A 27148-nucleotide genomic window follows, 5' to 3' on the forward strand; every position below is an offset into this window, starting at 1 on the left:
GTCTGCACCAACCACAATCCCACCCTGTAACCCCACATACGAATCCTGCTGGACTCCCTGACACTAAAGGGCAATTTAGCATGGCCATCTAACCAGCACATATTTGGATGGTGGGAGGAAACTGGAGCACCCAAAGGAAACCCATCCAGGCACAGGGAGAACGTGCAAACACCACACAGACAGACAGTGACTTGAGACTGGAAATGAACCCTGGTCACTAGCGCTGTGAGACAGCAGTGCCGCTGCGCTACCGTGTCACTAAACCAAAACTGCAAATTTGTTGTGTCATTGAGGGATCTGACTAAACTATTGTGTTGTTTTTGGGCCAATAGGAGAATCTAAATGACCAGAATGCTAAAGACAATTGAGGAGGATCAACTGAAATTGATTGGGATAGATTTTCCTACTTACTGCCCAGCTGTAAAATTGGTATTGCAAACCAACTGCTCAATTTTCATTTCATCAGCTTCAATCTTTCACTTGGAGACCAGTTGAAGAAGTCCTCTTTAACACCTGTTGGCCCTTTAGTTGCTGACTCTGCATATAGATAGCATTGTCTCAGCTGTCACAAAGATTCCGGGATAGTGACACCAGCTACTGTTAGTCTGCATCCTGGTTTGAGTCTTCAGTGTGCAATTCTTTATCATTTAGTTGTACGTTTCACACTTGTGGCATCATTGTCAAAAACTTTTAAATGAAATATTCGATAGGATAGAAGCAATTGGCATCTTTTTAACAGGGAGATAAATTAAGACTTATTCTGAAGTACCATTTTTGGGCTGGTTCAAAGCTAGAGCCGAGAAGAGGGCCTGTTACGAAATACTCTGTTGGTAGCACTCATGACTGTGAATATGAACATTTTGGGTTTAAGCCTCACTCCAGGAACTCAGCGCATAATCTAGGATGGTGTTCAACCTCATCATTGTCTGAACTTCCATCATTCATCTGAGAAATTAAAACCTGCCTCGTTCAGACAGATGTAACAGATGCCGTCTCACTTTTTGTTAAGAGAAGTGAATTCTTGGCCCTGGTTGGTATTTAGATCTCAGCCAATATGCCACCAAAACATTTTAATTGGTCATTCATCTCTCTGCACTCAGCTACACTGTAATTTCAGTGTATTAGCGATTAGTTAGTTGTGAAGTTCCCTGGGATGTCTTGGATGTGTAAGCTGTATATCCTCTTGTTTGTCAGCTGTCTGTGTAGGCTCAGCATTGCCTTTTCAGAGCCTGCAATGCTTACAGCTCAACTGAGTCATTGCAGTATGTTTGCCATCTTTGAATTGCTTTCAACCTGTGGTGTAGTACTGTGTCCTCAGTGGTCCCTATTTTGTTACCAGAAGGCCTTTGTGAACAATATACCACGTTCATTGCAGTGGGGTTTCGCTGATGTGGACTTGGTCATTACAAAATATATTGACAACAAGATCTGTTATTTTGGGCTCCACACTCAAATAAATTAGTTAGTGGGGCTGTTATCACCTGATGCACATTGACATTGCCCTTTTTGTAAGCACTTTGAATCTTCTGAAGTCCGTCTGTGTAAACAACTGTAAAGAAGGAATGAAGTGGCGGTGGAAAGGCCGGAGGTGAGAGATGGCATATTTTTGATTCCTCTAACCTATACCAACGCTGTTCAGAAGTTGGGCAGGTGTGCATTTGCGTAGGGAAGTAATTGGTACAAAAGAGCTTGTCAGAAGCAGATGTGACAGTAGAGGGTAGGCTTCCATCTTAGAATAGATAGCAAAATGGAGAATGTTGATGGAATCAAGCCCCATGTGTGGTTGAGTACATAATCTAGGTTGATGCTGCACAGTGCTTTATCCATTGTCTTTTGCATAAGATATCAAACCAAGCATAAAATATTCCCCACACTATTGAAGGAAGAATACAATATTTGTATCAATTCAATGTAGTTCTTACCCCCCTGCCCTACGAATGTGTTAATTATTTGGCAATTTCATTGTTTAGTCAATCCAATCATATCACAGGCTAGATGTCCTACAATCTCTCTTTGTTTTCACTTCTCTACAAGGCGCTACCCTGTGTCCTGGTTAACAATTTTTGTTCATCCAATGAACAAGTAAAAACCGATTAACTGGTCATTAATATAAATAGCTGTTTGAATGGGATCTTGCTGTGCATAAATTACCAGCCAGGAATGGTCACCGTCATCAATTTGCACATGAACAAGTAATTGGTTGCTTGGCGGTGTCCTGAGAATGTGATAAAGCATTATATAATTGCACATGTGTATATTAATCTGTAAGCTCTGCTTAACCCCTTATTGTTTTCCACCTTCACGTTTTTCGGGCATTTCATCCAATCTCTGTTTTGTTTTGAAGGAATGTATCTTGTCCGGTATCATGTCCGTGAATGGGAAGAAGGTACTCCACATGGACCGGAACTCTTACTATGGAGGAGAAAGTGCATCGATAACTCCTTTGGAGGACGTAAGGAGACTCTGTTTCTCTTCCTTTTAGTCTTTCAAATGCAAGCATAACACCTACACTTTTTATGCTATCTGTCTGTTTAGATAACCATCTGCACAGTCCCTGTAGCGACCGTGAGGATTTATGTTCGAGCAGATGCTATATCAGTTAATGCTGCAACAATGTGCAGCATTTTCCAACATTTGATTTGATTTATTATTGTCACATATATTAACTTACAGTGAAAAGTATTGTTTCTTGTGCACTCTGCAGACGAAATATACTGTTCATAAAGAAAAGAAAGAGTGCAGAATATAGTGTTATAGTCATAGCGAGGATGTAGAGAAAGATCAACTTAATGCGAGGTAAGTCCATTCACAAGTCTGATGGCAGCAGGGAAGAAGCTATTCTTGAGTCGGTTGGTAAGTGACCTCAGATTTTTGTATCTTTTTCCCGACGGAAGAAGGTAGAAGAGAGAATGTCCGGGGTGCGTGGGGTCCTTGATTACGCTGCCTGCTTGCTGAGGCAGCAGGAAGTGTGGACAAAGTCAATGGATGGGAGACTGGTTTGCGTGATGCATTGAACTACGTTCATGACCTTTTGCAGTTCCTTGTAGTCTTGGGCAGAGCAAGAGCCATACCAAGCTGTGATATAACCAGAAAGAATGCTTTCTATGGTGCACCTGTGAAAGTTGATGAGGGTCGTAGCTGATATGCCAAATTTCCTTAGTCTTCTGAGAAAGTAGAGGTGTTGATGGGCTTTCTTAACGATAGTGTTGGCAAGGGGGGACCAGGACAGGTTGTTGGTGATCTGGGCATCTAACTCAGTAAGAAATACATCTTTACACCTTGTAAAATTAATTAGCATTTCTGCACACACATCTGCCTTTTGAATCATCTCCCTTCTCTTTTCCTCCTCAGGATTTTAGTACAGTTTTACATGGATTTGCAACATCTCACTTACTGTCCTGTCTGGAGACGATACAAATCTCTTTAATCAATGCTTAATGCTATCTTCACTCACATTGTCTGCACCTTTAGGACCTGATTAGCTGTAAAGACTCACATTCTAATCAGTATTCTGTAAACTGTGTGTGCCTTTATATGCTCTTTGTGATTAGAACTCCCACTCACCTGACGAAGGGGCAAACCCCGAAAGCTAGGGGTGTTTAGTACCAAATAAACCTGTTGGACTTTAACCTGGTGTTGTGAGACTTCTTACTCCCTTTAACTCTCCCATAAGCTAAATAATGGTGTGAAGTCAGCATGCTGTCTGATTGGATCACAGGAATACAAGCAAGATCTAATTCAGGGTCTTACAAAGTTGTACGCCACAACTAAATACCCATAAAGGAAAGATGAAGAATAAAAGACCAATGGGAGGTGTGGCAGGCAAATGCATTACAATAGTCATGCATAGACCATGACCAGAACAGGACTGAGTCTGAATTATCTTCTGTAACTTAGGTTTCTTCGGTTCTTCAGTTTAGTTTTATGCATTCTCACCTTGCTACTCTTTGGATTTTCTGAGTAAGGCAGACACACGAGGACCTGGCTTTCGTATAAAGGTAGGAAATTAGAAATAAGCAAAGCCGACATTGAAGTTCTGGTCTTCCACATCCTACCCTCCATATAATTCAGCTGCCTAACTCGCAGCTAGTGCCCCTCCCCATCACCCTGTGCTCACCAACTTAGATTGTCTCCCAGTCAAGCAACATCTTCACATTAAGATTCTTATCCTTGTTTTCAGATCTTCCCATGGTTTGCTCATCTCCATCTACATTATCTTCTCTCATTCCTCAATCTTCCAAGACTGTTGTGCCCCTCTAATTATGGCCTTTTGTACATTCCCAATTATTACTGCTCCAATGCTGATGGCCATGCCTTCAGCTACCAATGTCCCAAGCCCAAGAATTCCTCTTCTACATCTCCTGACCTTGCATACTTCCTTTCAAGTCTTTTTTTTAACCAAACCTTTGGTCAGCTATTACTTGTGACTTGGATGAAGGGACAATTCAGCTAAATTTGCTGGTGATACATGGGTAGTAAGACTAGTTTCTGAGTCAGCCACAAAGGGGTATTGGCAGGTTAAGTGAGTGGGCAAAAATTTGACAGATGAGTATAATGCAGGAAAATGTGAGGTTATCAATTTTGGCAGGAATAATAGAGCAGCAGAGTATAATGTAACCGGAAAGAGACTGCAGAATGCTGCAGAGCAGAGACCTTGCTGAACTGGTACATAAATCGCAAAATGTTCAGGTGCAGTAAGTAATTAGGAAGGCAAAGGAGCAGTAGTATACAAGTAGGGCAATCTTGCTACAACTGTACAGGACATCGACACTGTACCTAAGTACTGTGTGCAGTTTCGATCCCCATGCTTAAGGGAGTGACATACTTGCATTCAAAGCAGTTCAGAGAAAATTCATGCAGCGGATTCCAAGTTGAAGGGATTATCTTGTGAGGAAAGGTTGAGTAGGTTGTGCTTGTCCTCAGTGGAGCTTAGCAGAATGAGAGGTGATCTTATTTTAAGTTTAAGATACTGAGGCGTTTGACAGCATAGTTACCGAGAGGGTATTTCCTCTTGTGGGGACGTCCAGGACTAGGGGCACAGTTTCAAAGTAAGAGGCTCCCACTCAGGTCTGAGATGAGGAGGAATTTCTTCTCATCAGGTTGTTAGTGTTTGGCATTCTCTTCCCCAGAATGCAGGGAAGTCTGGGTTGTTGTCTCACTCAATGCTGTAGATCAAAAATCTAAATCTATTCACGGGGGTTCAGGATTATGGTATCAGCCAGGGAAGTGGAATTAATGTGAAGGTCAGTTCAGCCATGATTTTATTTAATGACAGCACAGGCTCAACGGGCAGCATGGGCTACTTCTGCTCTGTTTTCTTAGGATCTAACCTGACGTGGCTCTGTGAAATGCAATGGGATATTGGGGTGCTATGTAATTAAAAATTGTTCTGAAGTGAATGTGAGGTGTCCAAAGTAAGACCGTTCACTGGTTTTGTTGACTTTTCAGAAGTTGGCTATTACAGGTTTTGTAAAGGAAGACTGGAAGTTGTTCTTTTTCCATTGAGTAGTCAGCGGCCATTACTAATGTAATGGAATCCCCGTGTCAAAGTAGTACATAGTGATGAGGTTCATTGTCCTCAACCTGCTGCCCTTGTTTCTCATTTTTTAGCAAGGTATGATTGTAGGATTTATTTCTATGTTTTTATAGTGCAATTGCTACTTCTGACTCATTCAAGTAAAGCAGGCCAAGTCCAAGTGTGCTGAAAAATGATCCGGCTAGCTGACAACTAACTCAGCATTGAATAGGGTGGAAACCTATGCTTCAGCTGCACAACCTATAATACATCTCCACAGAGCGTTCAGGGTGAACTCGTAATTCCAAATACCCATTTGATCATCAGCTTGCACTGGGATAACATTGCTGCAGACAAGATACTTGCACTTATAGATTTTTATAGTATGTTAGAGGGTGATGACATGTTAAGTCCCTTCACTCTTGGAAATTTTACAAGGCTCATGATTCAGACACTGAAACAGGTGCTGCTAAAATAGAACTTTTTTTTAATGAAGCTGTTATTTCTCTTTGCTCTTCCACTGAGAAGTACCTTGTCTTCATTCAGCAAGTGCACACGATGGCACAATTGAAATTTGATGTTATTGCCACCACTGAGATGTCACTTGTGGCTCAGCGGATGGCACTTAAGCTGTGGGTTCAGGAACCACTCCAGAGCACATAATCAGTAGAGTACTGAAGGCGTGCTGCACTGTCCGAGGTGTTGACTGTCTTTTATTTATTCGTGAGACATCCCTAGTTGCCATTGAGAAAGTGATGGTGAGCTGCCTTCATGAACGACTGAGTGCCTTGCTTGGCCATTTCCAGAGGGCAGTTGAGAGTCAACCACATTGCTGTGGCTCTGGAGTCACATGTAGGCCAGACCAGGTAAGGACAGCAGATTTCTTTCCCTAAAGGACATCAGTGAACCAGATGGATTTTTACCTCAATCGACAATGGTTTCATGGTCATCAGTAGATTTTTAATTCCAGATTTTTTCTTTAATTGAATTCAATTTGAACTGCCTGCCATGATGGGATTTGAATCCTGGTCCCCAGAAAATTAGCTGGAGTAATAGTCTAGTGATAATATCACTGGGTCATCACTTCCCTTTTTTGTTGGATGAGCTGCTAAACTAAGACCCTGTCTGCCCCCTCATGTGGGCATAACAATCCCATGCTGCTAGTATGGAGAAGAGCGAGGCAGTTCCCCCAGTGTCTAACCCAACAATTGTCCTTCAATCAATGTCACTAAAACGACTGATTATCTGACCATCATTGCAATAGGTGTTTGTTAGACCGTGCTGCACAAAAAGATAATTGCTGTATTTCCGACGTTACAATAGTTGTTATATTTGAATAGCCGTAAAGCGCTCTGAGAAGTTCTGACAGCATGGAAGATACTAGATACGTGCAAGTTCTCCAATGTGTAGTATCCGTGAAGTGGGTCACAAGTTGGCTGTGGAGCCCACGATACAAAAAAACCACTGGAATGGATCATTTTAAAAATAAACCTGAGAAGATGAAACTAAATGTGTTTTCCTTTTTCTTCAGCTATTTAAAAGGTTCAAAGCTGCTGGGAGTCCTCCAGAATCAATGGGAAGAGGCAGGGACTGGAATGTAGATCTGATACCCAAATTCCTTATGGCAAATGGTAAAGAATGGCATGTTTTATTTTTTAAGATGTGTGTAAATGGAAAGTCACAGCTGGAATTGAAATACATTTGAAGTATGAAGATATGCAATGATGGCATGGCGGCACAGTGGTTAGCATTGCTGCTTGATGGCGCCAGGGACGCAGGTTCAATTCCAGCCTCGGGTCACTGTCCGCGTGGAGCTTACACATTCTCCCCGTGAATGCGTGGGTTTTCTCTGGGTGCTCTGGTTTCTTCCTACAGTTCAAAGGTGTGCGGGTTAGGTTGATTGGCGATGATAAATTGCCCCTTTAATGTTTGGCAGATTAGCAAGGCCCACACATGGCATCATGGGGATAAGACCTGGGTGGAATTATTGTCGGTGCAGGCTTGATGGGCTGAATGGCTTCCTTCGGCACTCTAAGGATTCTATGAATGGGCTTGTTAACTTAGAACATTACAACCATATACTCTTAGCTAAGTTACCTGTGAGTCACCTGTACCACATCAGCACTCGAGCCCATATCTAAGCTGACACTCCAATACAGTACTCAGGCGATGCTGCTGTTTTGCTTGAAATGTTAAACTAAGACCCCATTTACCACTTCTGGTGGATGTTAAAGGTCCCATGACAGTGTTTGAAGAGCAGAGAGTTCTCCTGGTAAAGTAAAAGTAAAGTTTATTTATTAGTCACGAGTAGGCGTACGTTAACACTGCAATTAAGTTACTGTGAAAATCCCCTAGTTGCCACACTCCGGCACTTGTTCGGGTGCACTGAGGGAGAATTCAACACCGCCAATCCACCTAACCAGCACGTCTTTCAGATTGTGGGAGGAAACTAGAACACCCGGAGGAAACCCATGCAGAAACGGGGAGAACGTGCAGACTCCACACAGACGGTGACCCAAGCCGAGAATCGAGCACAGGTCCCTGGCACTGTGAGGCAGCAGTGCTAACCACCGTGCCGCCCAATAATAAATGTGTATTTTCCAGCAGGTACGTACTTGCAGACGGAACATGTTTCCGAGGAGTTTTTTATTTGTTCTTTGCACCTCCAAATGTCAATTTTGAACGCTTCTTGTCTACACGCTCATGACATCAGAATTTAGCTGTTGTACTTGGTGTTGCTGGGATATTCTGTATAATTTATACAGCTGTTGATGATTGTCTGTCTTTGCAGGCCAGCTTGTTAAGATGCTGCTTTACACAGAGGTCACCCGTTACCTGGACTTCAAGGTGGTAGAAGGAAGTTTTGTGTATAAAGCAGGGAAAATCCACAAGGTCCCATCCACAGAGACTGAAGCTTTAGCTTCCGGTGAGTATAAGCGCCTGATTCACAATCGTTTGGAAGACTGGGATTGTATTTCTTTTTTCAGGCATTTAGTTTTTATTTTCCTACAAAAGTTTTTCATTTGAAGAAAGTTTTAAGAAAAAAACTACTAATTTTCACCTCTTGATGACATTGTTATCAGTGGCACTTTAATGTTTTTGAACTGAAGTGTCCATGACACTGTTGGCAGTCTTTATTTGAGGTTAGTAGTATACTTTCCTCTCAGGACAACTCATGGGTTCAAACCCAGTCCAGAGATTTGAGTGTGTGATTTAGTTGGCCCATCAGAGAAGTGTCGAGAGCTGAATCTGTTTGAGCTGTTTTGTATTTTCCCATAAGATACAAAAGGGTCCAATTATTTCACACAGAGGGTGGTGAGTGTCTGGAACAAGCTGCCAGAGGTAGTAGTCGAGGCAGGTACAATTTTGTCTTTTAAGGAGCATTTAGACAGTTACATGGGTAAGATGGGTATAGAGGGATATGGGCCAAATACGGGAAATTGGGACTGCGTTAGTCTTTAAAAACTGGGCAGCATGGACAAGATGGGCCAAACAGCCTGTTTCCATGTTGTAAACCTCTATGACTTTAGAACATAGAACATAGAACATAGAACATTACAGCGCGGAACAGGCCCTTCGGCCCACAATGTTGCGCCGACCAGTCTTATTTTAAAAAAAAAACATTGACCCACTAATCTAAACCACTCCTTTTTCGTCCATAAACCTATCCACCAATCTCTTAAACGCCCCCAAACTAGGCGCATTTACAACTGCAGCAGGCAGGGCATTCCAGTCCCTCACCACCCTCTGGGTAAAGAACCTGCCCCTGACATCCGTCCTATAACTACCCCCCCTTAATTTAAAGCCATGCCCCCTCGTGCTAGATTTCTCCATCCGAGGAAACAGGCTATCACCATCCACCCTATCTAAACCTCTAATCATCTTATATGTTTCTATAAGATCCCCTCTTAGCCGCCTTCTTTCCAGTGAAAACAACCCCAAATCCCTCAGTCTCTCCTCATAGGACCTCCCCTGCATACCAGGCAACATCCTGGTAAACCTCCTCTGCACCCTCTCCAAAGCCTCCACATCCTTCCTGTAATGTGGGGACCAGAACTGCACACAGTACTCCAAGTGCGGCCGCACCAGAGTTGTGTACAGTTGCAACATGACGCTGCGACTCCTAAATTCAATCCCCCTACCAATAAACGCCAAGACACCGTATGCCTTCTTAACAACCTTATCTACTTGATTCCCAACTTTCAGGGATCTATGTACACATACACCTAGATCCCTCTGCTCCTCCACTCTATTCAAAGTCCTCCCGTTAGCCCTATACTCAACACATCTGTTATTCCTACCGAAATGGATTACCTCACACTTCTCCGCATTAAACTCCATCCGCCACCTCGCGGCCCAGCTCTGCAACCTGTCCAAGTCACCCTGCAAACTTCGACACCCTTCCTCACAATCTACCACACCTCCGACTTTGGTGTCATCAGCAAACTTACTAATCCACCCAACTATACCCTCATCCAGATCATTAATAAAGATTACGAACAGCAGTGGCCCCAAAACAGATCCCTGAGGCACACCACTCGTAACCGAACTCCATGATGAATAATTACCATCAACCACCACCCTCTGTCTCCTATCTGCTAACCAATTCCTGATCCAAGTACCTAAATTACCACCAATCCCATACATCTGCATTTTCTGCAGAAGCATACCATGGTGAACCTTATCAAACGCCTTACTAAAATCCATATATACCACATCTACTGCCTTACCCCTATCCACCTCTTTGGTCACCTTCTCAAAGAACTCAATAAGGTTAGTAAGGCACGACCTTCCCGCTACAAAACCATGCTGACTATCTCTAATCAATTCATTACTCTCCAAATAACTATAAATCCTATCCCTAATAATTCTTTCTAAAACCTTGCCCACTACAGAAGTAAGACTCACTGGTCTATAATTCCCAGGGAAGTCTCTGCTCCCCTTCTTAAACAATGGGACAACATTCGCTGTCCTCCAATCATCCGGTACTATACCAGAGACCAACGACGACCTGAAGATCAGAGCCAGTGGCTCTGCAATCACCTCTCTTGCCTCCCATAGAATCCTAGGGTAAATCCCGTCAGGACCAGGGGACTTATCTATTTTCAACCCTTCTAGAATATCCAACACATCCTCTGTATCAACTACAATACTTTCTATTTTACACCCCTTCACCCCAGTGACCTCCTCAGCTACATTCATATCGTCCTGTGTGAACACCGAAGAGAAATAATGGTTCAATGCCTCTCCAATCTCTTCCGGTTCCACACACAACTTCCCCCTACTGTCTGTAACTGGCCCTAATCTTGCCCTGACCAACCTTCTATTCTTGACATACCTATAGAACGCCTTAGGATTCTCCTTAATCCTATCAGCCAAAGTCATCTCATGCCCTCTTCTAGCCCTTCTTAACTCCCTCTTCAACTCCCTCCTAGCCAATCTAAAGCTTTCTACTGCACTACCCGAGCCCTCAAGCCTCATCCGAACATAAGCCTCCTTCTTCTTCCTAACCAACAAATCAACTTTTTTCGTGCACCACGGTTCCCTAGCCCTACCAATTCCTCCTTGCCTGACAGGGACATACCTATCACAGACCCACAGTAGCTGCTCCTTGAACAAACTCCACATTTCAGACGTTCCTAGTCCCTGTAATCTCCTAGTCCAACCAATGCTTCCTAATTCTCTCCTAATGGCCTCATAGTTACCCTTCCCCCAGCTAAAACTACTGACCCGAGGTTCATGCCTATCCCTTTCCATCACTAAGGTGAACGTAACCGAATTGTGGTCACTATCACCAAAAAGCACACCAACTTCCAAGTCTAGCACCTGGTCTGGCTCATTTCCCAGCACCAAGTCCAATATAGCCTCACCTCTAGTTGGCCTATCTACATATTGAGTTAAAAAACCTTCCTGCACACTCTGAACAAAAACTGACCCCTCTAACGAGCTAGAGCTATAGCTATTCCAATCAATGTTAGTAAAGTTAAAATCCCCCATAACAATTACCCTATTACTTTCACTCCTAACCAGGATCGTCTCTGCAATCCTTTCCTCAACCTCTCTAGAACTTTTTGGAGGTCTATAAAAGACTCCCAACATTCTAAGTGATTTGAATGCCGAAACAGCTGCTTAAAAAAAGAAAGCATCTGGCACTAAACAAGTGCTTAGATTAGCAGTAAAAACCAATTTTAATGGTGTTTAGATAGATGTACGCAGCCAGTGGAGTGCAGCAGCAAGAAGGTTTGCCTCAAATGAGAGTGTTGAGATTTATAAAGTCCTTTTAACTGAAAAATGACTGCACAATTATTTTGTCCTCTAAGTTGATTTAAGGCAGAATGTTTACTTTTCTTCCCAGGCCTCTGGTGCCTTGAGGGTTGCTCTGCCTGATGTTACTTGGCTACTGTCTGAATTAAATACTCCCATAGGTTAAAATTGCACCCCTGGAAGATGAACAGAAATGGGTCTCTCAAGATTGACATTGACATGTGTGAAAAACCAGTGTCTATAGTTTAGGTCAGGAGAGCAGGTGTGGGTAGATAACACCAAGCTTGGCAGGTCAATAATAGAAGAAAGGACTGAAGGAACCATGGACTTGTGTGAAACTAAGAGATGATGCAGTTAATCTGGATTTCAACACTGCAAGTGTCTTGAGAAAGACAGGATATTTATTTTCCATGGAATCTGGTCCAAGACTGAATTCCATATAGCTATCTAAAGGAATCTGTGTAGCAGAGTTTTAGTTTAAACACCAAGTATACTGGAAGCCTGAAATAAAAACAGAAAATGCTGGAAACACTCAGCAGCTTTGGCAACATCTGAGGGAAGCAGAGTTAATGTCTCAGATCTGTGACCCTTCGTCCAAAAGTCTTCATTCACTTTTGGAACAATTGATGACCTGATACTGGGAAACATGGCTACATACTTAGCTCCTGGCTCATTTTATTTCGTGCGAACTGAGGAGAATAACTTGGAATGGCCGACAGCTGAGAACTGAGCAAAACATAGACTCGACTTTTTCCTCTGCTGGCTTCATTTTGACGTCATTCCAGCTCTTGGTTAAACTTCTGAAGCCCACGAGTTGTTGGCTTTTCTTCATCTTTCCACAATGCATGCATTATTTGATGATGTGTCTGTGGTTTTAGAGAGACGTGGGGTGGGATTTTATGACCTTGCTCGGACAAGACGGTAAAATTCCACCCGAGGCCAATGGACATTTCCGTTGTACGACACACACACACACACACACACACACACACACACACACACACACACACACACCCCCCCCCCCCCCCCCCCCCTCCGATTCCTTGGCAGGCAAGGTGGTAGAGTTCTGTCCATGTTGTTAGACTACTTTTGTGGCAACATTTTTCTGCTTTCGTTGTCTGTACCTAAAGTGCGTTTCACTTCTTGGATCTGTGCCAGGTGGTCAGGCCCTGGACATTGCAACAACCAGATATTGTCCAGGCAAAATGGTGCAGTTGGTAGTTTCAAAGGATGGGAACAAATGGGTTGTGGGGCCTTCAGCCAAGCACATCAGCTGCATGAAGTGGAGTATGAAGCTGTGAGACAATATGGTTGTGTCGGGGGAAGTGGACAGTTCAGAGGTAAACGGCAGCATTGAATATTCAGAATTTTTCCCTTTTTCCCATCAGATCTAATGGGCATGTTTGAAAAACGCCGCTTCCGAAAATTTTTAATGTTTGTTGTTGGCTTTGATGAGCATGACCCTAAAACAACCCAAGGCATCGAGCCCAAAAAGACCACCATGCGAGAGGTCTACAAGAAATTTGACCTTGGACAAGATGTCATTGATTTCACAGGACATGCTTTGGCTCTATACAGAACAGATGAGTATGTCTTTTTCTTGACTTGGTACATTTGATCTATATCGTACAGCAATCATGACAACTTGTCACACTCGACCATGTAATACTAGGCTAGATGGCCAAAAGCTTGGTCAAACAGGTCGTTTTTAAGTCCGCTAAGGAGGAAAGCGAGACAGAGAGGTGCTTGGTTACCATGATTCTCCAATTTGGTAAGGTGCTTCAGTGTAGTACAGAAAGGGTACTTGGGTGAGTGATGGAGCAAGTGTCAGGGCTGCTCTTTTGCAGTCAAGACATTAATTGATGGAATTAGAACATCAATTCTATCACCATGGCGACTATCACCATCCCAAACTGCAATAGTTGTTCTTTCCTTTGTTTTCCTAACTTCCTCGGCCAAAAATTTGCTTAATTTGTGAAATTCCCTGCCCAGTGAAGCAGTTGAGGCTGCCTCATTGAATATTTTTAAGGCAAGGGTAGATAAATTTTTGAACAGTAGAGGAATTAAGGGTTATGGTTATGGTGAGCGGGCAGGTAAGTGGAGCTGAGTCTGTGATAAGATCAGCCATGATCTTACTGAATGGTGGAGCAGGCTCGAGGGGCCAAACGGCCTACTCCTGCTCCTAGTTCTTATGTTCTTCCATTTAAAGCCTCTGTCAGATGCTGACTGCAAAGTTAAACCTCAGTCAGTTTCTCATTTAATATGACAATCGATGCCAGTGGCCTGAATGCTTTACATAGTTCAAATGTGCCGAGAGTGACACGGCAGTATTAATTATTGTGATCTACATTAAATTGAGAGAGAAGACTTGAACGTTTGAGCCCCGTACCAAGAGTTTGAACACATAATATTAGCTTGTCTTCTTTGTGATGCACTGGAGGCATTGATACATTGTTGAAATGTGCTGTCCACTGGAAGGACATTAGACTGAAGGGTTGTCTGCTTATTCCAATTGTTGTGAAAGGTTGTACACCCTGGGCGAGATTCTCTGGCCTCTCCTGAGTGGCGGGAGATCATGCACCGTTCGTTGGGGTCCTCTGTTCTCGCAGCTATCGATGGGAATTGAAGGCACCCCGTTCCACCAGAAATTCTGCAGCAAGGGATGCGGGGCCGGAGAATCCTGCCAACGTGATTGGCTGGAGAATTCCGGCCCACGTTGTTGTACAGAGAGAATTCTAACATCCTGGTCAACACTGTCCCTCAACCTACAACCAAAGGTCTGGGGGCTTTACCATTGATTAAAGTGTGCTGATTTAGTCTGCACTGATCAAAGAGTGGACCTGTGATCCTTCTAGACTGTTGGTAGCACACCGTGTATCGCATTTAACCACCAAAATCTAAGGGTGATAGGAGATCGGTGGGAGTTTGTGATTTGGAAAAGGTATCTGACCAATTCTGTATTGTTTCCCAGTTACTTGGACCAACCATGTCTGGATGCCATCAATCGCATTAAATTGTACAGTGAGTCATTGGTACGATACAGCAAGAGCCCCTACCTCTACCCGCTGTACGGACTTGGAGAGCTGCCGCAGGGCTTTGCTAGGTAACTGACACATCTGTGTATAATGCATTAAATTTGTTTGCCTCCTTGATATGGGCATCACTGCACTGTGATCTTCACTCCTGTAATTGCATGCTTCAGCCACCAGATGGTGGTGCAAACCCCCTCCATACCCATAGCCACAAGATTTCCATCAGCCAAATCAGCGCAGAATTCACTTGTTTTATTTTAAGTAATATCCTCATTCATTTTTTTCTAGAGTTTGTTTTTGGTGGGGTTTTTCTGCTACCAATTGGAAAAATTCTTCCACTTCTTGCACCTAGAAATATGAGTAAAGTTTATTTCTTTGTCACGGTTAAAGCTCACATTAACACTGCAATGAAGTTACTGTGAAATTCCCCTAGTCGCCACAGTCCGGCGCCTGGTCGGCCTAATGCACCGAACCAGCGCATCTTTCAGACTGTGGGAGGAAACCCACGTAGACACGGGGAGAACGTGCGAACTCCACACGGACAGTGACCCAAGCCGGGAATCGAAGCCAGGTCCGTGGCACTGTGAGGCAGCAGGGTTACCCACTGTGCCGCCCTATTGGTAGGTGAGCAGCCTGGGTCTACTATCACAAAACTTTTGATAAATTGAGAAAGTGCCCTGTGTAGTCCTCTAATAATAGGAGTCCAATTTCAAGAACACTCTCTCAAAGAATGAGATTAAAGTCAGTGGTATTTGATAATTTAATGCTTGATAAATATATACGGCACTGTGTTGTAAATTCCTAGCCCAGTCATTCCTGCTAAGATGTTTTCACACACAACTGTTACGAGGCAACCAGAATGCAGCAATTTTCGTGCCATTGTTCTTGGCTCGATATTCACTGATGTCAAATGGTAGGGCAAAGTGAAGATTGCACCATATAATGCCAGTGTTGGCATAACATCCGGTGACCATAGAGCTGGAGACCCAGTTGGCTGACCCTGCACTTGCTCTGTTGGATAACATGAGTGACCTTTTGCTCAGTATTTGGGTTCTGATGTTTCTTTCTCTCTCCTTCTTCTCTCTTTGCCAGACTGAGTGCTATATATGGGGGTACGTACATGCTGAACAAATCAGTGGATGAAATTGTGTTTGAGAAGGGACATGTGGTGGGCGTCAAGTCAGAAGGAGAGGCAAGTCTGTCTTGTATGGCGTGAAGCTGTACTACAATTCTTTTTAGAGACTAGATTAACAAGATTTTGGGATCATAAGTATAAATGTCAATAATAAATCCAACAAAATAAGGAAGACACTTCTTTACTCGAGTGGTTAGAATGTGGCAAATATGGAATGCAACACAGAAACAAGTCATTTAACCCAACATGTTTGTTTACGCACCTCATGCTCCTCTTGTATTACAACAGTAACAACACTTTGGGGTGCTTCCTTGATTATGGAATACTTTAGGATGCCCCGAGTTGTTGAAGAATGCAGGAGGAGGCGATGGCCGAGTGGTATTATCACTAGACTATTAATCCAGAAACTCAGCTAAGATTCTGGGGACCCGGGTTCGAATCCCACCACGGCAAATGGTGCCATTTGAATTCAATTTAAAAATAAAAAATCCTGAATTAAGAATCTACTGATCACCGTGAAACCATCTTCGATTGTCAGGGAAAAAACCCACCTGGTTCACTAATGCTTTTCTGGGAAGGAAATCTGCCATCCTTACCTGGTCTGGCCTACATGTGACTCCAGAGCCACAGCAATGTGGTTGACTCTCAACTGCCCTCAGACAACTGGGAATGGGCAAAAAATGTTTGTCAGCCAGCAATGCCCATATCCCACAAATGAATAAAAATATATAAAAGTGAATCTTTCTCGCATCCCTCCATCTCCATCGAAGCTGATCTTCCAGGATTGCATGGGTACCTTGAATAAATCAAATAAGAATATCGGAGATTAAAATAATTGGAGGAAATGTGGGCAGGATTAAAGCTAGGTAGGGTGAGAGGAGGCTCATATAAAGCAGTTGGGTAAAATGGCTAGTTTCTCTGCCACAAATTCTTATGTAAGTTGAGTAAAGAAGAACCGAATGGAGCAGACCATGTTACTGAGATGTGAAGCTTTGAAACAAATGCCTTGACGATAACAGAAGAAGAATGTGATTCTCTTTTATCACCTCGAAGAGAGCTGACACGGAATTGGGGCTGCAGTAATGGTGCTTCTGTCAGCTGGTTTGGTCAATGGTACCACGCTTCTGAAGCAGAAGGTTTTCAGTTCAAATCCCACTCTAGAATGTGAGCTCAGTGTCGGGTTTCGTTTGGTTCTTAAAGCACACCCTTCACTATTTTAACCTCGAATCATAGAATCCCTACAGTGCAGACAAAGGCTTTTCAATTCATCGAGCCAACACTAACAACAATCCCACCCGGACCCTATTTTAACATTTTAAAGTTTGTTTATTCGCGTCACAAGTAGGCTTACGTTAACATTGCAATGAAGTGACTGTGAAAATCCCCTAGTATCCCTGTAACCCCACGCATTTATTGGGGCAACTGGTTTGGGATCCACTTGCTGGCCACAAACTGTCAACTCATTAATTCAGAGCATTTAAGTTGGTTTTTCTTCTTCTTCACTTGCAGACAGCTCGTTGTAAGCAGCTGATTTGTGATCCCAGCTATGTACCGAGCAAGGTAAAGAAGGTTGGAAAGGTCATAAGGGTTATCTGCATCCTCAGCCATCCAATCAAAAACACAAATGATTGTAACTCCTGCCAGATCATTATTCCACAGATGCAAGTCAACAGGAAGTCAGGTAATGCATGACATTAAAGTAATATGCATTGTATGAGGGGGAGGAATTGCATAGATATAATGGTGTAGAGACATTGGCACCATAAGTAGATCTTAAACAAATATCTATCTGGAAATGCTGTGGGAAGCTCTTTCATGCAGTAAGTTGCAGGTTGCCAACCATCTTGAGTGGTGGGCTGAATGGCCTCCTTGTGTGTCACAGTGGCCGACTCAATCACCAACTCTTGTTGAAGTAACTCATCTCTGCCAAGGCAAGGCTGGGTTCCGAAACTGACTTGTAGTCCGGGTTAATGAGGGTTTAAACAAAGCAAAGGCTCTCACTCCTGATGGCTCTTCAGTCACCCTTGGTGGAATATCCTTGTGAATGGATGTTGGACAAGGACAGCATATTAGTCCTTCCATCCATGCCACCTTCACCACAGTCAAACAGCCTTCTCTGCACGCGTATAAGGGTTGGCCACTTGAACAAATCGTAGGATTGCCAACGCCAGGAGAATAGTACTCCAGCAGAATTGGAAGTCATCCAAAAAAGGAGAGCAGAAAGGGATCATCGCAACCATTGGGGAGTGGTAATAGAACATAGAACAGGACAACACAATACAGGCCCTTTGGCTCTCGATGTTGTGCCAAGCTATGCCCCAACCCAAGATCAAGCTATCCCACTCCCTATCATTCTGGTGTGCTCCATGTGCCTATCCAATAACCGCTATCACAGCAGTGTATTGCACACACCAGCCACTCTCTGAATAAAGAATCTACCTCGGACATCACTCCTATATCTCCCACCATAAACCTTATATTTTTGCCCCCTAGTAACAGCTACATCCACCCGAGGAAATAGTCTCTGCATGTCCACTCTATCTGTCCTCCTCATCATCTTAAAATGATGCAATTTTGTTGAGCTAGATTTCTTGAAACACGTAAATAAAGAAATAACTTCTTCTTCCAGACATTTATGTTTGCCTCATGTCGTACACACACAACGTGGCAGCTGAAGGAAAGTATATTGCCATTGTCAGCACCACCGTGGAGACCAGTACTCCCGAGAAGGAGGTTCAGCCAGCGCTGGAGCTTCTGGAGCCTATTGACAAATCGTAAGGCACTTTCTGTGTAATTTTATATCAATGATTACTTTATCTTGGTAAGGATGAATTAAGAATAACGCAGTCACTTTTCCACAACATCACAGTATGTATAGTGCCGAAACAAGCCGTTTTCCTTCAGAGGGTCACAATGGTGTTTATGGTCCATATGAAACTCCTCATTCCGGTTTAGTAAATGTGTTTAAATATAGATGAGGGGGGCATTTGGGCTGTCCATGTATGGAGAGCCTGCAGTTTCCTTGTTCACCTTCACTCATTCTGAATCACAGTATCCAGGAGCTGGAATTTTTGGCTCCCTGCTGGAGAAGGGTTCATAAAGTTAAAGCGAGTGCCCTTGCCATTGCCTTTCTGCCCACTCTAATCTGTGTTACAGGAGGTGGGGAAACATCAGGCAGCCCTCCCTTCCTTAGTGCTTTAGAGGTTTTTAAATGATCAACTAATGGCTCCTCTTTTGAAGCGTATCTTCACACTTGCTTTTCCCGTTTGGTGGGGGAAGCGGTGGAAGGATTCCCAAGCTGATTACCGGCCCATTGGATCACACTATGAACACTTCTTCCATGGCCAACATGTCCTGGCGTTGGACTTGATCCCAGAGCGTCTAGTCCGTAGACTTGGGTGGGACCAGAACATCCTGCTGCCAACCAGTGTGGACCACTGGAAAATTCTGTCCGCTGACTTTGGTTTTGATTTTAAAGTTTATTTATTATTATCACAAATAAGGCTTACATTAACACTGCAATGAAATTCCCCTAGTCACCACACTCCAGTGCCTGTTTGGGTCAATGCATCTAATCAGCATGTCTTTAAGAATGTGGGAGGAAATCGGAGGATCTGGAGGAAACCCACGCAGACATGGGGAGAACGTGCAAACTCCACGCAGACAGTGGCCCAAGCCGGGAATCGAACCCGGGTCCCTGGCGCAACCATGCTGCCTGCTCTTCTCTGCATTGATGCTGCCTGATGTGCTGAGCATTTCCAGCTTTATCTTTTCCTATTTCTTGTAAGTTTTGGTTTTCTAAAGTTTTCTTCTTTAATTGGACAGCAAGAACTAATAACTCGTCCAATCTGCTCTTCCAGATTTGTCTCAATCAGTGATTTGTACCAACCAACAGATGATGGAAAAGCAAGTCAGGTACGGAACTGAGAATTGCATAAATTGGGTTTCTTTGGTTATTTAAGGTGTGTTATCTGTGTCGTGGGTCCAAATTTGAGAAGACAGAATTTCCTGGAACTCCATTGCATCGTAACGTTGACAGAGTCATGATTTAAACCACAAACCTCAGATGGTTCTGACTGGGTTAGACCTATAGTTACCCAGAAAAGGTTAACCACTTACAACTTCTGTGTAACTATTGCACAGAACCAGAGTGACTCCAGGGTACCCCAACCACCTGACTACGCCCAGCCAAGGGAAATCCTCCCACCCCCATCTCCAAGAGAGTAAAAATTTAACGTTTATTTATTAGTGTCACAAGTAGGCTTACATTAATACTGCAATGAAGTTACTGTGAAAATTCCCTAGTCACCACACTCTGGCGCCGTTTCGGGTACACTGAGGGAGAATTCAGTATGGCCGATGCACCTAACCAGCACATCTTTCAGATTGTGGGAGGAAACTGGAGCACCCAGAGGAAACCCACGCAGACACGGGGAGAACATGCAGACTTCACACAGACAGTGACCCAAGCCGGGAATCGAACCCAGGTCCCTGGTGCCGTAAGACAGCAGTGCTAACTGTTGTGCCAATGTGCAGCCCTACACCTCACAGTGGCAACACTATTTGCCTCCACCCTAGCCAGGCCACATTCTCATCCCACCCTGCCTACTCAATTCCCCCCAGAGTCCCCCTTGCCTTATGCAGTTACACAATGGCTTTCACTGCTGCTGCACTGCACCAGGGACCTGGGTTCAATTCCTGGCTTGGGTCAGTGTTGGTGCAGAGTCTGCATGTTCTCCCCGTGTCCACGTGGGTTTCCTCCCAGGATTTCCAGTTTCCTCCCACGGTCCAAACGACGTGCTGATTTAGGTGGATTGGTTGTGCTAAATTCTCCCTCGGTGTACCCGAACAGGCGCTGGAGTGTGGCGACAAGGGAATTTTCATAATAACTTCATTGCAGTGCAGTCAGCCTACTTGTGACACTAATAAATAAACTTATTACAAAATCACTTACCACCTTCCTGGCCTGTCAGGTGCATTTAAACTCATTTGGACCTTTAAATCTACCTGGTATATGACAGCTCGTGTCATGAAAAAGGGATGTGATCCACTGCCCTTTGACTCCAAGCCCAGGGCATGCTGCACGGACTAGATCTTGTCCGGCTTGAGTCGCAAGGTCGGACAAGATAGGATCCAAAACATTTTGAGATCTAAAAAATAAATCCTAGGAGAGGAGTGGAAACTGATTGTTATTGCCACTCTGAGGAAGTTCACGCGTGATGTATTCAGTGGAAGCATTGCATTGAAGGTGAATAGCACAGGATGTTGGTGTGCTAATACCCAGTGGCACAAGATTGAGTTGCAGATTCTGTCCAGTGCGCTGCTTTTAACTATGTGCACGCTCTCAGTTAGAGTGTGTGGGAGACATTGTCAACCAAAGGTGTTATAAACCATAAAATGGGCCACTTTCAGAAGGAAAATGAACATCTCCATTCAAATTACTTTGATTTCTTGGCTGACTTTGACCTTGCTTCAAGTTGCAGCAGTGATGAGGGTAGTACACCAAAACAAAATCTAGCTATGCTGTGGTCTACTGGTGTTGTCACTGGACTAGTAATCCAGAGATGCAGGGTAATGCACTGGGGGACCCGGCTGCACACCCCACCATGGTAGATGGTGAAATTTGAATCCAATAAAAATCTGGAAGTAAAGGTTTAATGAAACCTTTGCCGATTATTGTAAAGACCCATCTGGTTCACTAATGCCGTTTGAGAAGATGAATATTCCCACCTGGTCCTGGCTTACATGTGACTCCAGCTGTGGTTGGTGTTAAATTAGAGAAATGCATTAAATGCCGGCCCATCTAGCGACACCCATATCCCATGACTGAATAGAAGTGATCAAAAGATTGTACAGTAGCTGTGAAGAAGAAGCTGCTTTTCATGCAGTTATACAAAATACAATAAGATTTGAGAGAAACACGATGAATATCGTAGAATCCTACAGTGTAGAGGAGGTCATTCAGCCCATCGAGTCTGCACCGACTCTGACAGAGTATCTTGCCCAAGACCTCTCCCCTGCCTTATCCTTGTAACCCCCACACATTTTCCCATGGCTAATCCATTTAACCTACACATCTTGGGACACTAATGGGCAATTTAGCGTGGCCAATCCATCTAACCTGCACATCTTTTGGGCGGCATGGTGACACAGTGGTTAGCACTGCTGCCTCACAGCACCAGGGACCTGTGTTCGATTCCCGGCTTTGGTCGTTGTCTGTGTGGAGTTTGCACATTCTCCCCGTGACTGCATGGGTTTGCTCAGAGTGCTCCGGTTTCCGCCCACATTCCAAAGATGTGCAGGTTAAGTGGATTGGCCATGCGAAATTGCCCCTTAGTGTCAGGGGACCTAGCTTGAGTAAATGCATGGGGCTATGGGGATAGGGCCTGGCTGGGATTGTGGTCGGTGAAGACTCGATGGGCTGAATGGCCGCTTCCTGCTCTGTCGGATTTTATGAATCTTGGCGGAAACCGCAGCACCTGGAGAAAACCCACGTGACGTGGGAAGAACATGCAAACTCCACACACAGCGAGTCACCCAAGACTGAAATTGAACCGGGGTCCCCGGTGCTGTGAGGCAGTAGTGCCACCCACAGCAACAATTTCTGGTTTTCTCAGGTGGAAGTGTGAATGAAATACAAGTCAGGCCTTGTGGAAAGGTACATTAGTGTTATTCCTTACATTTCACTATTGGTTTGGCAGCTGTAGCAGCAGGTTTCTGTCTGGCCACTAACATTTGGAGTCTGGAACACGAAGCTGAAAAATGATTTGCATTATAAAAGGAAAAGATGGGGTGGGGAGGGGGGAGTAGCAAAGAATGTTTTCCCTAAATGCTTGTTCTTGGATTTTACTTACAGATTTTTATCTCGTGTTCTTATGATGCCACAACCCATTTTGAGACCACTTGTGATGACATAAAAAGCATCTACAAACGAATGACGGGCACAGACTTCGACTTTGAGAACATGAAGCGCAAACAGAATGATGTGTTTGGTGATGATGCATAGTCTTAATACACTAAGTTGTGTTTTGTTCCTTCACAGCACTTTCATATGAGAATATTGATGGAACTATTATTGAGTTAGATTTCAACTTCCAGAGATACGTACAGTTGTCCAAAGAAGCAGCCGCCTCTTTATTTCGATTTGTTTTTCAAATGTTATGTTTCTCTTATGTTGGGCGTGGTGAGAGGGGGGGGCGGCTGCAAGGAAAGGAGACAAGACAAGTCCTGTCTGGCTTGCATGGCCCTGCACTAAGTAGATACAATTCTGCACGCTTGACAAGTTTCTCACATCAGTGCGTCCATTATAGTGAGTTGGTCTTCGAGGTTTATCCGTGATGATTTTCAATCCCATTTCGCCACATGCCCACTCTTTGCATGCGAATAAAATTGATCACTTCCTGTTAGTGTGAGCAGAGGGTTGCTGCAAACAACTGTCGCTGTAAATCTTCCATTTCACCGCCCCGAGCCCCCATGCATTGCTTTTGAGGGTGAATCAACATACCGTTCGTTCTTTTCTCTGACAGTATAAATGGCGAGGTGATTTTATTAATACATGTACTGTTACTGATCAATGTTGGCAAGATCTCCCAAGTTGTGAGTACTTATTTGAAAAAAAATCACCAATCACTCATCTGAGGCCTCTGGAGATTTGTGTAAACCCCCTTTTCCCAGCTGCACAGATTACAACACCAGTTACAGCAAGCGGAGTGACATTGGCAAGGAGCATTGCTGCTTTGAATTATTGGGGGGGGCGAAATCAGTCCTCTCGATGCCTTCCGTGATTTGGCACAGGCCAGCAATCGTTTTAAATTTTAGTTTTGCTGAAAGCCGACAGATGAGCTAATGATGGGAGGGGAGAGCTTTGAGCCATTAAGCTAGGCAGACTCTCCCTCCTTTTACAAGTTGCTTCTTGAGGTGAACGTCTAAAGATATACAAGTTACTCCAGTCAGAAACAGTAAAGTCAGAATAATATTTCAAGATACCCGGATGTTGGTTGCTTAGAAGACTAGTTGTACATGATCACTGGATTTATGGTTGATGTAAAGTGATGTGGAAGAAATGTTAAAATCAAACTTCTGTTGTGATTAGGGAACACGTGGACTGCTAGATATTTGTAAGTCACAAAATGGTAACTGACTGATGCTCCTTCCCTCTGCTGATATCTTCCTTGTGTCACTGTCTGCTAAATAGTGCCTCGTATTTGTGTGTGTGTGTGTGTGTATTTTTATTTATTTCCACTTCTGTGAAATCAAGTCCCAGTTAAAATATTTGAGCCTACGCCCACTAATGCTGTCAAATGAACCAGCAAGGTAAATGTCCAGCTGGGGTAGATTTGGACCGAGGTGACGAAATGCACTGTAGGAGACAGTGATCTGCCCCTCTGGTGGGAGGGTGGGCTCGTTACCTGGAAGGCAGTGGGCTTGGATTGAATAATGCGGCAATGGATAAACCTTTGGAGTTTTGTTTGATTATCTTTGAAGATCAGACAGTATTTATACAGGATTTTCCTTGAGGGATTAGCTCTCAATGGTAGGATAGATTACATCCGAGATGAGGAGGCGTAATGAGAGAAACAGCCTCCTCGTGTTCCTGTGTTTACTTTCTTGCATTTTCCAACTCTTCAATACTAAATTAAATGAAACCGTGACTCAACACTGGGTGTGAATGCATTGAATTATAATTTTTTTGAGGAAGAGCATGTCGAATTGTCGTGAAACTAATCTTTCTTGAATACCAAAGAGTAGCGAAAGAGACAAGGTACAGAACAAACAGACCAGTCTCCTGGAGGACACCACAGGTTCCAGAATCAATCCCATGGGAGTTAATAAATTGATCAACTTTGTAATAGTTATGTGGCGGCAATATTTCTCATGGGAAAGTGCAAGTAGATTTGTTTTAATTATAAAGACTTTAAGTAGCTCAGACTGAACTGGAATTAATTCAATGTTGTGTATGGATGTTGCTTCTTAATACCTCATCTTACATTGAAAGTATTATCTACTAGCTGGGTGCTTGGACTTTAGTGGTGGCAGATACACCCATATGTAACACTGAAGGTTCTTTTTTTTCTTGAATGGAATAAAATGGGACATGCAGTCAGCAGATAAACTTAATTTTATTTGTACATTCAGAACAGTTAACCCAGCCGTTAAACTCCGGTCAACTTTCAACAGTCCAGCTTTGTTTCGGAGTCTCCACTCTCGGTGATTTTGCACATGTGAAGAGCAAATTAATGTAATAGAATGATATATTGCCCACTTCTAATTGTTGCAGTTATCTTTGCATCTAGTGTCAATTAACTGTTTTGAGCAGTCTATTTATTGGGTTGTCTGCTGTTCGGCTACCTAAATTAAGCAGATCGTTTGTTACTGTCTAGTTATTTTAAATGATAACCTATTTTATTCCCATTGAAGTACATCACTGTGCAATTCTTATAAACTTTGAACTTGGAAGGTCGTGCATTTTTCTTTCTCGTTCCACCTTGACGTTTGAGAACCCCCATGACATTAGACTGGCAAGAAACACCGTACTCATTAAGAGTTACGTCAGCACAGGGGGAAGTACTATGTGCCGTGCTGAGGGGAGGCGGTGGCCTAGTGGTATTACTGTTAGGCTATTAATCCAGAAACTCAGCTCATGTGCTGGGGACCGGTGTTCAAATCCTGCCACAGCAGATGGCGGAATTTGAACTCAATAACAAAAATCTGGAATTAAGAATCTATCGATGACCATGAAACCATTTGTAAGAAAAACCCATCTGGTTCACTAATGTCCTTTTAGGGAAAGAAATCTGCCATCCTTACCTGGTCTGGCCTGGTTGACTCTCAATTGCTGTCCAAGGGTAACTAGGGATGGGCAATAAATGCTGGCCAGCCAGTGATGCTCCATGTCCCACAAATGAATAATAAAAAAATCCTTTGGGACGTGATAGTGTGATCATAATATTTAAAATTTACATCAATGACCTGGGTTCTGAAAACTCAATGCAAAGTGTCCAATTTTTAGAGATGAAAACAAACGGAGTGCTGTGGGAATGGAGGAATCGGCTCAAACTACAGCATGATTTAGGTAAGATATGTAAATGGGCGGAACAATTCGAGCTGCTTTTTAATGTGAACAATTGTCACATAGTTCTTTCGTGTCACAAGTTGGCCTGTATTAACACTGCAATGAAGTTACTGTGAAAATCCCCTAGTTGCCACGCTCTGGCACCTGCTCAGGTACACTGAGGGAGAATTTAGCACGGCCAATGCACCTAACCAGCACATCTTTAAGACTGTGGAAGGAAATCGAAGGAAATCGGAGGAAACCCACGCAGACGTGGGGAAGACGTGCAGATTCCACACACTGACCCAAGCTGGGAATCGAAGTCAGGTCCCTGGTGCTGTGAGGCAGCAGTGCTAACCAGCCCAAATACTTCACATAGGGGAAGAATAAATGACATACATAAATTAAATGGAGAAGTTGAAAACCACCAAGAGGCTTTAGTAAATTTTGAGACTAAACATGCACGGCCAATGGACATCAACAAAGACGTAAGCAAAACCATGGGAGGAATTGATAAAATTCTGTATTGCTTTGGCCACATTACTGTGTCTGAATACTCAGCACTGAAAAATGAGTGAGCTATTTCAAGCATTGGCAGCAATACAAAAAGAGGCACAAGGCTTTTTCACAGTGTCCAGAGACAGTTAACTCAGAATATTACTTTAAATTAAGTTGAGAGGACAGAATACGAAGTTTGAATTAGGGTGAGATCATTTTACCACTACGAGTAGCATGTGGAATAAGCTTCCAGGTAGACCCATTTAAGAGACACTTGAATGCTACACCAGGGCAATCTTGTTGGATGGTTGAGTTAAGGAATCTAAGGGAGGATGTGCTGGCCTTGGAAAGGGTCCAGAGGAGGTTCACAAGAATGATCTGTGGAATTAAGAGCTTGTAGTATGAGGAACGGTTGAGGACTCTGGATTTGTACTGGTTGTTTAGAAGGATGAGGGGGGAATCTTATTGAAACTTATAGGCTACTGCGAGGCTTGGATAGAGTGGATGTGGAGAGGATGTTTTCATTAGTCAGAAAAGCTACAACCAGAGGGCACATCCTCAGGCTAAATGGACAATCCTTTAAAACAGAGATGAGGAGATGTTTCTTCAGCTAGAGAGTAGTGAATCTGTTGCCGCAGAAGGCTGTGAAGGCC

General features: G+C 43.6%; 1 protein-coding gene across 2 annotated transcripts in view; it reads left to right on the plus strand.

Moving 5' to 3' along the window:
* The window catches only part of LOC145363507 (rab GDP dissociation inhibitor alpha-like), a 49013-nt gene extending 23607 nt beyond the window's left edge, over positions 1 to 25406 (plus strand). For both annotated transcript variants that reach the window (XM_080218705.1, XM_080218709.1), the window contains exons 2-11: positions 2345 to 2452; positions 7047 to 7146; positions 8307 to 8441; positions 13168 to 13366; positions 14751 to 14882; positions 15904 to 16007; positions 17460 to 17627; positions 18576 to 18720; positions 19807 to 19861; positions 22803 to 25406. In XM_080218705.1, coding sequence (XP_080074831.1) covers positions 2345 to 2452; positions 7047 to 7146; positions 8307 to 8441; positions 13168 to 13366; positions 14751 to 14882; positions 15904 to 16007; positions 17460 to 17627; positions 18576 to 18720; positions 19807 to 19861; positions 22803 to 22952 — 1296 coding nt within the window. In that variant the 3' untranslated portion in view covers positions 22953 to 25406. The remainder of the gene's footprint in view (positions 1 to 2344; positions 2453 to 7046; positions 7147 to 8306; positions 8442 to 13167; positions 13367 to 14750; positions 14883 to 15903; positions 16008 to 17459; positions 17628 to 18575; positions 18721 to 19806; positions 19862 to 22802) is intronic.
* The last annotated feature ends 1742 nt before the right edge of the window (positions 25407 to 27148 follow it).

The sequence above is a fragment of the Carcharhinus amblyrhynchos genome, chromosome 3 (genome assembly GCF_965287045.1).
Source record: "Carcharhinus amblyrhynchos chromosome 3, sCarAmb.v2.hapA, whole genome shotgun sequence".
Taxonomy (NCBI): domain Eukaryota; kingdom Metazoa; phylum Chordata; class Chondrichthyes; order Carcharhiniformes; family Carcharhinidae; genus Carcharhinus; species Carcharhinus amblyrhynchos.